General features: G+C 38.6%; 1 protein-coding gene and 1 pseudogene across 4 annotated transcripts in view; one reads left to right on the top strand and one right to left on the bottom strand.

Annotated features, from left to right (window-relative positions):
- Positions 1 to 13512, top strand: part of LOC114240171 (zonadhesin) — a 138692-nt gene that overhangs the window by 59423 nt on the left and 65757 nt on the right. The window contains exons 9-10 of one of the 4 annotated variants that reach the window (XM_089736675.1): positions 10744 to 10929; positions 13099 to 13486. The exons of 2 other annotated variants lie outside the window; for them this stretch is intronic. In XM_089736675.1, coding sequence (XP_089592801.1) covers positions 10744 to 10929; positions 13099 to 13322 — 410 coding nt within the window. In that variant the 3' untranslated portion in view covers positions 13323 to 13486. Of the gene's footprint in view, positions 1 to 10743; positions 10930 to 13098; positions 13487 to 13512 lie in introns of those variants that run through there. One more of the 4 variants, XM_089736673.1, reaches the window with a different exon arrangement.
- LOC149500402 (aspartate--tRNA ligase, mitochondrial pseudogene) lies at positions 903 to 3964 on the bottom strand (annotated as a pseudogene).

Here is a 13512-nt window from a genome sequence, read left to right as displayed (position 1 = left end):
CGTAAACCAAAATTCTTCCTTTGTTTTCCTACCTATGCTGATAGCCTTGAGAGGCTATTTCAGCTTCACCCTAACGTGTGTAGGTGAGCTCACGGGTCTCATACCGGAGTGTTGCTAACACTGACCCTAGCAAGAGCAGTGCTTCGCAAAATCTACCACCGGATCGGAAACGCGACCCAATGAGAAGATGCGGCGAGAAACTCAGTGAGGTGTGTCTATGGGTTAATTCGCTCGTCGAGCCCTTCGTCGCAAGCGACGGGTTCGACGAGGACGGTGACCGGTGCTTGTGGTACCTAAACACCCTTCGGTCTATAGGATCAGGTATGTAGTTTCCAGCGGTCACGACAAGAGGGTTTTCGTGCCGCCTTCTCAAAATGCCGCAATAATGCCGACTGCAGATACTTACTGACAGAGTCGAGCTCCAGGTCATCGTAGAGATCCACGTTCCTCAGGAACCATGATGCGTCGACGGCTATCCTGCAGAATCTGGATTGAATAACCTGAAGGGGTCTCAAGTGGGTGCGGGCTACGTGAGTGAACACTACGCTTGCATACGTCATGACGGAGCGTATGCAAGTTTTGTAGAGTTACCTTATTACGGAGGGACAGTTTGCATCGCTTGCAAAGCATAGGGTAGAGACGTCCTAATATGAAGGCGGCACGGTCGCGTACCGTTTTAATATGGGGACGGAATGTCATCCTTCTGTCGAGGGTGACGCCTAGGTATTTGACCTGCGAGGCCCACGGTATGGGCTGGCCAAAGAGAGTTACGGGGTATTTTCTTCCAATGACGACACAACACACAAAATGTATAAATATTTGCGTAATTACAGATGGGCGGGTTGAGTTCGCACCGGTCGTGTCTACCGTCTTGTCGATATCTGTCACAAAGCTGTCACGTGTTTATTTATATTTATTTATTTGGGAAACCAACAGTATAAAACAAACATGTATTAAAAAATAGCTTAAACAATAATCAAATAAGTTTCCACCATCAAAATCACATAATATAGGTAGAAAATCACAGAATAGATAAATAAGATACCTTATTTATCTATTCCGTGTAGAAAGTGAACAATGGATACGAAGAGAAATTTCTGATTTAGTTTACAAACAAAAAATATAAAAAATAGAGCAACACAATACGAACTATAACATTTCGGTTTTAAAGGTAGAATGATAAACATCTAGTTTGACGCCACCTCTATTTATGTTGTGTTTATAACATTCAATTATCACTTAACAACATTTGGGGTCTAAGCACGTTTACCCAGTTAAGGGCTACAAAATAAAAAATAGTTTTTGGTAATATCCTGAAACACATTTTTTTAGTTTTTTTAAACTATTATTTATTTTCCATTATTTTGTTGAATTTTCTATAAAAGCGTATTTTTTTGTTTTTAACTATTACATATTTAATTTTAATTTTTTAGTTGAATTTCAACTTTTTTTTTTTTTTTTTAAATATTGTATTGTCATCATCCTTAATAAGTATAACAAATTTTTAGGTAATCCGACGTTTTGAAGGGGGTCAAAATCATGTTCAAAGATTCTGTTACAATACTAACATACATACGTCTGAAGCTAATAAAAGCATATTAAAAATACTTTTCGATATTGTATTCAATTATGTTTGATTCATTTAATTCATATTACATCTACTTCATCTAATTAACATTTTTCACTTTTGGCATTTTCTCATTTACCTGACTCGTGTCGGTGTAGTGGTTAGCACTGTTGAATGCCAGACCTAGTTGCCGACTGGGTTCAATTCCCACATCTGGTAAATCTTCGTGTGACAAACAGGTTTGTTTGGTCTTTGTGTGGGTATTTAATATCTACACATGTATATCTTATAAAAAACATTTATAATATTAATCTTTCATTTAATATGATTTAAATGATAATAATTTCTATCACTATGTGATAAAACATTAGGTGCACCTGACAGAGGGTCACGGCCATCATGAGACTTGGGGAATGCAATCACGTCTCTTATAGACTCTGCATCACAGGCAATTGCCATTAGCCTGTCAATACCAAGAGCAATGCCGGCATGAGGAGGACAGCCACTACTTAATGCATTCACAAAATGCCTCAATTTCTCTGGATCTATGTTCAACATCTTCATAATTTTAACTTGTAAATGCGGACTGTGTATTCGGACTGAACCACCTCCTATTTCATTACCATTCATCACTAAATCATATGCTAATGACCGAACTTTCAATGGCTCCGTTTCTAATAAATGTAGGTCATCCGGATGAGGCGCTGTAAAGGGATGATGGCATGGTTGAAGTCCATCATCCCCTTTCACAAATAACGGGAAGTCGATCACCCACAGAGGTGCAACATTGTCATTAACTTTTAGCAGCTCCTTAGATTTCAATACTGATATTATCATTTCTTTAATTTCTCCTAAACATAGGCAGGCATTTTCAGTGTCTTCGCTTATAGATATAATTGCAGCACGATTCTGACCAATGGCATCTTGTATTCTCTCTTGTAGATCACTTGTATATTCCTTTGATATATTTTCATTCAACACAACCTTTGCATTATATTTTTTTGCTATATCCTTTACTTTCTCTTTATATTTGGTGGTAAGCTTCCCCATCTCACTGGGGTAAGGCAGCAGGAGAGCACCAAAGTTGTCATTTTCTTTTTTGTCAAATAAATGTTTGATGTTTATAAATTTCAAATCATACAGTAAATTTGGTTTATCACTTCCATAATTTTCCAGTGCTTCTTTATATGTAATTCTATTAAATGGAGGTCTTGGTAATGGTTTCGTAAAAGTATCATATAGCATCTCTTCAATCAATGTTAGAACTCCTTCTAGAGTGGTAAAAGATAGTTCAATATCCAACTGAGTAAATTCTGGTTGACGGTCTGGACGAGTGGTAGCTCTGTAGCACCTGGCTACTTGGAAATACCGGTCTATTCCACCAGACATAAGCATTTGTTTGAATTGACTTTGGACTAAAGAATAGAACAATCCTTTATGACGAGTGGGGACAACAAATTCTCTAGCACCACCTGGTGTCCTGCAGAAAAGTGTTGGAGTCTCAACTTCGATAAACCCATAATTTTCCACTAGAAATCTCCGCATCTTATGCAGCATCTGTGATCTAGTTCTTAAATTATTTTGCATCTCGGGAAATCTTAAATCAATGTATCTGTGTTGCATTCTCAATTGTTCTTTTGGTTTCTGATAGTTTCTTAAGTTGAATGCTACTTTTTCTGCGGATTTAAAACTTTTAAGCTTATTATGGTGACCTCAATTTCACCGGTAGCCATTTCAGGGTTCACTGTGTCTCCGGGCCTTATGGAAACCATGCCTTCAATTTGTACTACAGATTCTAGTTGTAAGCTGGATAAATCAATATTGTCACAACCAACAATACATTGTGTGAGTCCGTAGGCGTCTCGAAGCAGTAAAAATTTGGACAGACGTGAATACTGCACCCAGCCGCATATGACGACTCTTTCACCGACATTCTTAGGTCTCAGTTCGCCGCATGTGTGAGTCCTAAACGTGAATCAATTAATTTTTAATTGTCCATCGTCAATTGTATCTTTGCTTTTAATATTATGTGCGTGTCGGCAAAACGTTATATTAGAGGTTACATTTGCATTTCGTTTAATAAATGAGCTAATTGTTCTATTGTTGTTACACAAGTGTTTTGAAATGTTTGTACTTCGAAATAGTGTACACACGTTTTTTATTTTGTTTGAATTAATTTTATGTCCCAACATTGTCACAATTTCTGTTTACACTCGACCTGTTAATTTACAAGAGACATTATGTTTTGCATGATATTAGTTTGCCTCACTTTACAATAGTTTAGAAATACACGATGGTTTTTTTAGTTTCACTATCTATATAGAGTGAAATGTACTCGAGAGTTGCTTATTTAAATTTGAGCTGAATATTTTTTTCAAATTGCATGCAAAAGTATTGAAATAAGTATTAAGTAGTAAATAATAGACACGTACGTTGCGTTCACCGTTTATTGACACACTGAAGTGAATACTTACTTACAAACATAACACCTCCACCCTTATTTACTACACATTATAAGCACAATTAATATATATATATCTTAACTAAGCGTACATAACAAACTAAAGTAAAAAAAAACAAAGAGAGGCTATAACTATATACTTAATCTATTTCCTCGAATCCATATCTAACTGGTGGCTTGCGTATTCTTACAGGACGTTCACGTTTGGGTGTCACATTTTCATTGATACTCTTACCACCAGTACTACATGCTCTCTTGTCTATCGGCACAGCGGGTCTCATAGGGCTGCCACGAATAGGCGATACAGCATCCTGTGCCGGTGTGCTATTTTTTGGTGGTGAACTACTCTTCCCCGAATCGTTGACCACCGCCACTGGTTCCTGGCCACTTGTCATGGGAAATGATAGCGACTTACGTGATTGTGTTCTTAAGTCTAAATTTTGCGCGATCAGTTCGGGACTTATATTTTTACGAATCGACGCAAAGGTATCAACTTTATCTATATTTTTTGTAACCCTTAATTTTAGCTGATCGACGTGCCTATGATTCTCGGTTCCAAAACTAGATCGTACACAGTAATCACGACTACCTAATTGCTTGAGGATCGTCCCAGGTACCCATTTATCCAGACTTCGATAATCCCGATACCACACCTTAGTGCCCGGCTCGAGTTGTCGCTGCACACCCCCTGCGTTTTGCTCGCTCCGCTCTTGTTGCGCGATAACTCGAGATTGCCTTTCTGGTTTTAAATTATCTAATCTCATACGGAGACTTCGACCCTGTAATATATTGGCTGGACTATCGCCGGTAGTTGCATGTTCTGTATTTCTATAGGCTAATAAAAATCTACACAGAGCTGTATCTACGTTTAAATTCTGTTTTAATGCCTTTTTAATCGCACGTTTACAAATTTTAACTGCGTTTTCAGCGGCCCCATTAGAGGCGGGATGATAGGGAGCTGAATAAATATGTTTTATGCCATTATGAATCAGAAACTTCTGAAAATCAGAGCTCGAGAAAGGCGGTCCATTGTCACTGACCGTTTGCTTTGGCAGGCCGAATTTTGACCACAAGTCCCGCAGTACCGATATAACCGCTTGTGCCGTTGTCCTCTGCATTTTAATTGCCTCTATCCATTTGGAGCATGAATCCACTACAACTAGATAAGTGACTCCACCTATGGGGCCTAAGAAGTCTAAGTGTAACCTGGACCAGGGGCGTGAGGGCCAGGGCCACGAGCGGGGCGCGTGTGTAGAAGGTGCGTCTGCGACGGCAGCACACACGGTGCAAGCGCGACATTCCGTCTCGAGCGCTTCGTCGATTCCCGGCCACCAAACGTAACTACGTGCTAGCGATTTTGTTTTCACTATGCCCATATGCGGATCATGAAGCTCCGTTATTATTTTGTTTCTGCATGAAGAGGGTATAACCACACGATGACCCCACATTATACATCCTAATTCAATATAAAGTTCGTTTTTCCTATTATAATATGGTTTTAATTCATTAATTTCTATGTCTAAGGGCCATCCGTCCCTTATATAACTTAACACGCGACTTAAGATTGGATCACTACTAGTTTGTTTTTTAAGAACATTATAATCTATTAACAGAGCTTCTGTTGAGAAGTGTAAGTAGGTTTGCTCGGGTAAGTCTGTTTCCTCGGAAGCTACGTCATTTTTTTGAGACTCGATTAACCGTGAAAGTGCATCGGCTACATTTTTATCTGTCCTAACGTACTCGATTTCAAAGTCATATGCTGATAGTTTGATAGCCCAGCGTTGCAAGCGGCTAGCTGCCGCGCTCGGGATACCTATGTTAGGCCCGAAAATGCTCACCAGAGGTTTGTGGTCGGTCCGTAGTATGAACTTTCTCCCATATAAGTATTGATGGAATTTTTCCATCGCGAAAACAATCGCCAATGCTTCCTTATGAATCTGACTGTAGTGTAATTCATGAGTGGTGAGTGCACGTGAAGCGTATGCAACGACGCGCTCCTCACATCCTGGCCCGCGCTGCGCCAACACGGCACCCAGGCCACGCGCGCTCGCATCCACAGTCAACACCGACTCCAAAGACATATCAAAATGTGCGAGTGCTTTTGTACTACACAAAAACTTTTTAACATTCAGGAAAGCAGCATTCTGTTCATTTCCCCACATCCAGTGCTTACCTTTTTTTAAAAGGGCATATAAAGGTGATAAATGTGCACTCAAATCTTGTATGAACTTCGAATAGAAGTTTACCATACCGATGAAAGATTTTAATTCTGTCACGTTATTTGGGTGTGGCATTGTTGCTATTGATTTGACTTTCTCTGGGTCTACACGAACCCCATTTTGATCTATTATGAACCCTAAATACCTCACTTCTCTTACCATGAACTCGCACTTACTCCTTTTAATTTTTAAGCCATACCTTTCTAATATATCTAATACTTCTTTTATAGACTTTAAATGACTGTCTAGGTCCTGATTTCTAATCAATATGTCATCATAGAAAACTACTACATTTGGGACATTTTTAAACATATTTACCATTAGTTTTTGAAAAATGCCCGGGCTCGAAGCTAACCCGTAGACGAGACGGGAATATTTAAATAATCCTCTATGTGTATTGATAACCGTGTACTCGCTAGAACGTTCTGATAAGACTATTTGATTATAAGCTTGAGATAAATCAAGCTTAGTAAAAAATTTATTTCCGCTGAGATTACTGAATAAGTCCTCCATTTTTGGAACCGGAAATCTGTCGATTGCTAATACTTTGTTAAGGGTTACCTTATAGTCCGCACATATTCTCAGACCGCCGTCCGCTTTGCGTACTACGACAAGTGGCGTGGCCCAGTCGGAGTGGTCCACCGGTTTGATGACGCCCGCGGCCAGCATCGCGTCGAGCTCGGCATCGACGCGCTCGCGCAGCGCATACGGCAGCGGTCGCGCGCGGCAGTAGATAGGCACCGCATCCGGCCGCACGATTAACTCTGCTGTGCCCCCCGTATATTTACCCAATGTGCCGTCGAACAAGGATTTATGTCTAGAAACAATTTCATTAATTAATTTATTATAGTCTCGTGCGTGTTCGGTTACAAAGTTACTGTGTTGTATTTTAAAACTCGTAGGTTTTGATATTTTTATAGGAATATTCAATTCAGCTAACCATTGTCGGCCCAATAGATTAGTCGTTCCTTTGTCTATGACATACAAGTCTAACATTTTTGAAACACCTTGGTACTTCACTATAGTGTTTATAAACCCTAAAGGCCGAATGATTGAGCCATCGTAAAATTTTAAATTTAATAAGCATGACTGTAACTTCTCCTTAGAAAAATATTTATCATAAACATTCTTGCTAATACAAGATAACGCCGATCCAGTATCGACCTCCATCTTGAGCAAGCAATTTTGGACTTTAACTTTAATACACACCGGTTTATAATTACTCAATGTCATTTGGTACATAGGCTCATTTTCTTCTCCACACCCGTCCTGTTCATTATTGAAGTTGTTGTATGTGTCATCGTTGTTTTGATCGTATAATAAGTGCAAAGGAGCCCGCTCTCGGCCTCCTCGTCCCGCACCGCGCTGCCCGCGCCACGATCGCCTGTTCCCTGCACCCCGGTTCCCCCGGCGCCCGGTGCGTGGTGAACCCCCGGCTGCCTCCGCCTGGTTCTTAAGCCCTTTTTTGGGGCACATTCTTCGTAGATGGCCGGTTTCACGACATGAACTGCACACGTAGTCTTTGTATATGCAATCGTTTGCTCGGTGTCTCCTGTCTCCACATCTTGAACATTCATTGAAGTTAATTTTGTTAACTTCCTCAATTGGCGTACGTTCCACTGCAATCGCATCCCTCTCCGCAGCTTCTAATGACAAAGCTAACGTAACTGCACGCTTATATTCTAATTTCTCCTCGGCAAATAACCTTTGCCGTATGATTTCGCTCTTTAATCCACAAACCATTTGATCACGCAAATTTTCATCCAGCGACGAGCCGAACTCACAATTTTTTGATAATTTTTTTAATTCTGTGACGTAGTCAGCTATTGACTCATTCAGCTGCCGACGCTGTCGAAACTTGTACCTTTCCGCCAAGATTGAGGGCTTCGGTTGCAGGTGAGTTGCCAACATCGCCACAGCATTAGCATATGTTAATTGTGACGGCTTCGAAGGGCTGGCTAATGTCGATAATAAGTCGTACGCTTCCTCACCCATAATGGAAATTAATGTGGGTAATTTTAAATCGTCAGTCACTTTATTCACCAAAAAGTACATTTCCAATCTCTCAACATATGAGGACCAGTTTCCACTGTTTACCGCGAATTCTTTCAACTGTCCCACCGACATTATGTTCATATAATTTTAATTAGTCCAAACAAGAAACAAACAAGCCACAAATTGATTTTTTTTTCCGCGTTCGCCACTAGTAAATAATAGACACGTACGTTGCGTTCACCGTTTATTGACACACTGAAGTGAATACTTACTTACAAACATAACATTAAGTATGTTACATATTTGTACATATTATTTGTACACATTAACTCACATTAACTGAAGCTTTGTGAACTTTGTGGCTTTTCTGAGTTTTCTGTTTGACTCTTTCATTACGTAAGCAAATGGAGTATATGCTATACAGCCAGATAAAACCTGAAAGGATGATTGGAATATATTATAGCTCAAAACACTGAAAATAGTTGAGAGACTTGTAAATAATAGTAAATACTTAAATTAAATAAGTATTGTTTTTGCGCGTTTGATTTTTATTATATACTAGCTGACCCGGCAAACGTTGTGTTGCCTTAAATAAGATTTCTAGGGAAATTCTACTGTACAAATAAAAACCTCATTTAACCACATAATACCTCATTATAAACAAAAAAAATTATCCAAAAAATTAAAATAAAAAATAAATGTTTGGGGTGGACAACCCTTTTCACTTAGGGGTATGAAAAATAGATAGTAGCCGATTCTCAGACCTACTGAACATACTATTGATACACAAATAAAACCAACAAAACATGGCTGAAAAATGTATAGTATTGTATAGCTCTCAAATATATTAAGTGTATAATCTATGATGTATAGTGAGTAAGTAAGACAGGAGACCGGCTTCGTCCCCATCCCTACTACGTGATGTTTGCTGGATCAGTGGTGACACCTGGTGGGGATAGCTGATCGATTGATAGTTGATCAGTAGTCGACCGGCGAGCGCGGGAGATCAAATTCAATTTAAAAAAAATCATAATTAAAGGAACTTGAAATTATAAACTCTGAATAAGAATTTATCGTACTACAATTATAATATTTGATTGCCATCTTGCAATGTTATTGCGGATGGAAAAATAGGGGTTGATCGTATAAGAGTGAAAATTGAGAGTAATATGATTTTTTTTATTTTAAGTCATGATAAAACTAAATAAAAAACTTGCCAAAAAAATTAAAGTTTATAATTAACAAAAAATAGGGGTTGATCATAGAGGGATGAAAAATTGAGAGTAACATCAGATTTTTTATTGTAATTCATGACAAAATAAAAATAAAAATGAAAATCTTGCCAAAAAATTTAAAGTTTTTAATTAGCAAATAAAAAATAAGGGTTGATCGTAGAAGGGTGAAAATTGAGGATTGTATGTATTTTTGTATGTTGTATCATAAAAAAATTGGAATTAAAAATTTTGTCTAAAAAATAAATAAAAAATTTAGGGGTGGACTACCCCTAACATTTAGGGGGATGAAAAATAGATGTTGGCCGATTCTCATAGATACCGGATAAGCACAAAAAATTTCATCAAAATCGGTCAAGCCGTTTCGGAGGAGTATGGCAACGAAAACTGTGACACGAGAATTTTATATATTAGATTATTTATTTATGCTATTTCGTCATACTTCATCGAAATAACTCATGAACATTTATTAACATAAGAGCTTATTTCGTTAAAATATTGAAGTCTACTGCGGGATTTGAACATTGGCACCAGAGCATTAATATCGGTCGATATTCATGGGATGTTATCCTATAAGCTACGACGACTTCAAAATAGTAAGCGTGGGTTGAACGCATGTTTGTAGATGATTTATTTAAGCTTGAATCCACGATGTCATCCGCGCAGCTGAGGAAAGGCAGGGCTGGCGCAGGATAATCCAGGAGAAAGTTATTAGAAGAGGCTACGAACCTCATCAATATGGATTATTGACGCAAGGAGGAGGAATTCATCTATATTTTAAACTAATAGAATAAATATTTGTTATTTGCGTAAAAATGGCTACCTCTACCACAGTAGAAATCAATTTATATCGAATTGTTTACTGTTTATTTGTTAGTTACATTGTACGGTTTTTCTTAGCAAGTGTATAAATATTTTGTAATGAACTTTGTGTTACAGTAGCTAGCATCTCTGACTATTCGGCTGGAGGGTCGATTCTCACATCGAGCACACTATAATGTAACTCTTTGTGTTCTTTGTATATATTTATACGTATGTATATCAGTCTCTGGTTTCAATAATACAGATAAAATTAGTTTGGGGCCAGACGATAGTGTATGAATTATATCCGGTCAGTTACATGATCATTTTTTAAATGATTTACTGACATTTTAATATAACTAAAATCAAAGCAGAGCAGAGCAGGCTTGTGTTCTTTGGTAACAATTAAAATTACACTGTTTTTAACGATTAACTTAGGAATATTATTGAGTTACTTTATTATTTTAGTACCGAGTTGCACACGGCCCCACGAGAAACATGCCTTCGTGATGGATTGTCCGCCCGAACGGTCGTGCAAAAACAGAGGGATCAAGTTCAGTTGTCTCGCCGACCAGAAACGTGAACAGAAATGCGTTTGTGACGAAGGTTACGTACGGAACGAAAGTAACGAATGTATAGAAGAGGAAAACTGTGGTATTTATTCCATTATTACTTTTTTTAAGAACCTTTTTTTATAATTTCAACCAACTTATGTTCGGTCTTCGGCTAAGCGAGCGCGTTTTTATTTTCATCTGAGATCCAAAAAGCGCATGCAATTTTAGGGCGAGGTAGTATTACGAAAACTATTTACTTAAAAGATTTCAAAATTAAATTTAAAATCAATCCGAGACAGCGAAAGCCATTCTTTTTCTTTCGAAGACATTTAATGAAAGGCATGTTAGGGGCGCGTCTGGAGAAAAACTAGATTATTGGGAAACCATGGAGTACCTAAATAGTTTTAGAAAGCTTCGCGCGCTTCAGCAATTAATTTTAAGCCTTGTTGGGAGGTATGGACATAGGAAAGATGCAATTGCAATCTACCGAGTAGACCGATGGACAGAATTTTTCAGCTTCGCTAGGAGAGGTGAGCGCGCACGTGCTGTCAGGAGGAAGATCGAATGTCATTAATATTAAGAGGCCCTATATATCTATCATATATTCCCTATTAAGGAGCATTAAACTCACCTCCATTCTTCCCATTTCTCTTCTAAATTTTTTAAGTTCAAGTCAAATTTGATAAGAACATGCTAGTATGGCGTTAGATTTTCGTTTAAATATAGAACTTAAGAAGTTCTTCACAAGCCAAAGCTTTTTAATATGTTATAGATTTCGCTGCCACAGCTCTCGCTTCTACTTCGCAGCATATAAGCTAACCACGTATCAATTTTTTTTTATTGCCCTTGTAGGCAGACGAGCACACGACCCACCTGATGGTGAGTGGTTACCGTCGCCCATGGACTTCAACAATGCCAGGGGCAGAGCCAAGTCGCTGCCTACAATCTTTGGTTGGCTCAATAAGACATTCCGTACCTGAACTAAGCATTTCGCGGAAGAGACGTAACTGAAAAGTCAAAGAGCCTCATGCAGTTCGCCACGGGTTGCCGACCACTGCACTGGCAAACTATTGTCCATAGTCTTAATTAATTACCTATTGTGTCACTACACAATTGGGGCAGTTAAATAATTAGAGTTTTAAAGTAAACATAAAAATAGTTTTTCGGAACTATCGACACGCGGAATCGCCTAAAAAACAAGTTCACGAAAAATACGGCTTAAAAATAATGATAAAATAATCATACACGGGTTATTTGAATATCAAACGCGATGTCGTTCAGTTTGTTCATAGTGTTGGCGTTCGTGAACATCATCGTACAATGTAAAAGTTGGTTCGATCAATTGTAACGAGCAAATAAATATTTCTATGTTATTTTAACTTGACAAGTTTTGTTTACACCACAGCTCCATTGCTGCCACTACTACCGCACCGAATATAGTAGAATCGATTGGAATAATAGCTATTCTTTCATTTAACTTGAAACTCGTCTCTGCTAGAGAAGCTTAACGCGCCCCACGCGTTTCCTTATAAATCTGGTCAAATTTGACGACCAATGCAGAGGAATAATACAAGCCCGAGGATGCTGTGTTTGTGTTTTGACTAAAAACCAGAACATACTTACCGTACAAAATCATCCCGTCTCTCAAAACTGATTTGTAACCTATCTGCTGATGTCAAAGAGATACTCTATTGTTCTATGCTTTACGAATGGCCTCTTATTCATTTAAGATATTCGTTATCATAGACGAACAGACGAATTTACAGCTCAATTGATCTTAACTGCAACTGGGTCCCTTAGGCATCACAAAGTAAATGTCACCATCCACCTCATGTCTCAAACATAAGAGTCTAAGTCTCAATGGTCTAATGTAACGGCTGTCCCACCCTTGTAATCCCGGTCATCGTTCTCGTCGAACCCGTCACTTGCGACGAAGGGCTCGACGAGTAGGTAAATTAAGCCACAGACACAGCCCACCGAGTTTCTCTCCGGATCGTCTCAGTGGGTTGCGTTTCGGATCCAGTGGTAAATTCTGCGAAGCACGGCTCTTGCTAGGGTTGTGTTAGCAACGTCGTCAGGTTTGAGCTCCGTGAGATCACGTACTATAGATAAGCTTACGCTGAAATAGCCTCTCAAGGCTATCAGCTTAGGTAAGAGAAAAAAAAACTTCAAATCGAATCGCATTACAGCTTCGCGGCAGAAACAGGGTGGTGGTACCTACCCACTATGATGCCATGTACGAAACCTAAACAACAAGTTTTTTTTCCAGAGGAATGTTCAGGCGAAAATGAGGAGTTTACCAACTGCACGAACCCATGTCCGCCGCGTACTTGCAATTCACTCGTCGCTCGTTTTGATTGTAGTAAACCCAAACCCTGCGAAGAGGGATGCGCTTGCAAACCAGACTACTTGAAACTCGACGACGATTCGGCCTGTGTTAAGATTTGCGAATGTCCGCAAATGGCTAGCTCTCCTGACTGTGCAACATTATAATACAAAGTTAAATTAATGATAATGGATTTCAAAAACATTATCCTATATTTTTTCAAGTTAATTAAGAAATTATTCTCGTATAAAGATGCTCTAAAATATTGTAAAACTCATCATAGGTAAACAAAAATATTTATTTGTTATTAAATTGACAAATTATTATTAGATATTATTTTTTCATTGTATTTCAGGA

Source organism: Bombyx mandarina, chromosome 22, assembly GCF_030267445.1.
Source record: "Bombyx mandarina strain Sakado chromosome 22, ASM3026744v2".
Lineage (NCBI taxonomy): Eukaryota > Metazoa > Arthropoda > Insecta > Lepidoptera > Bombycidae > Bombyx > Bombyx mandarina.
Note: the sequence above shows the minus strand (reverse complement) of the source record. Positions and strands in the feature narration are given on the sequence as shown.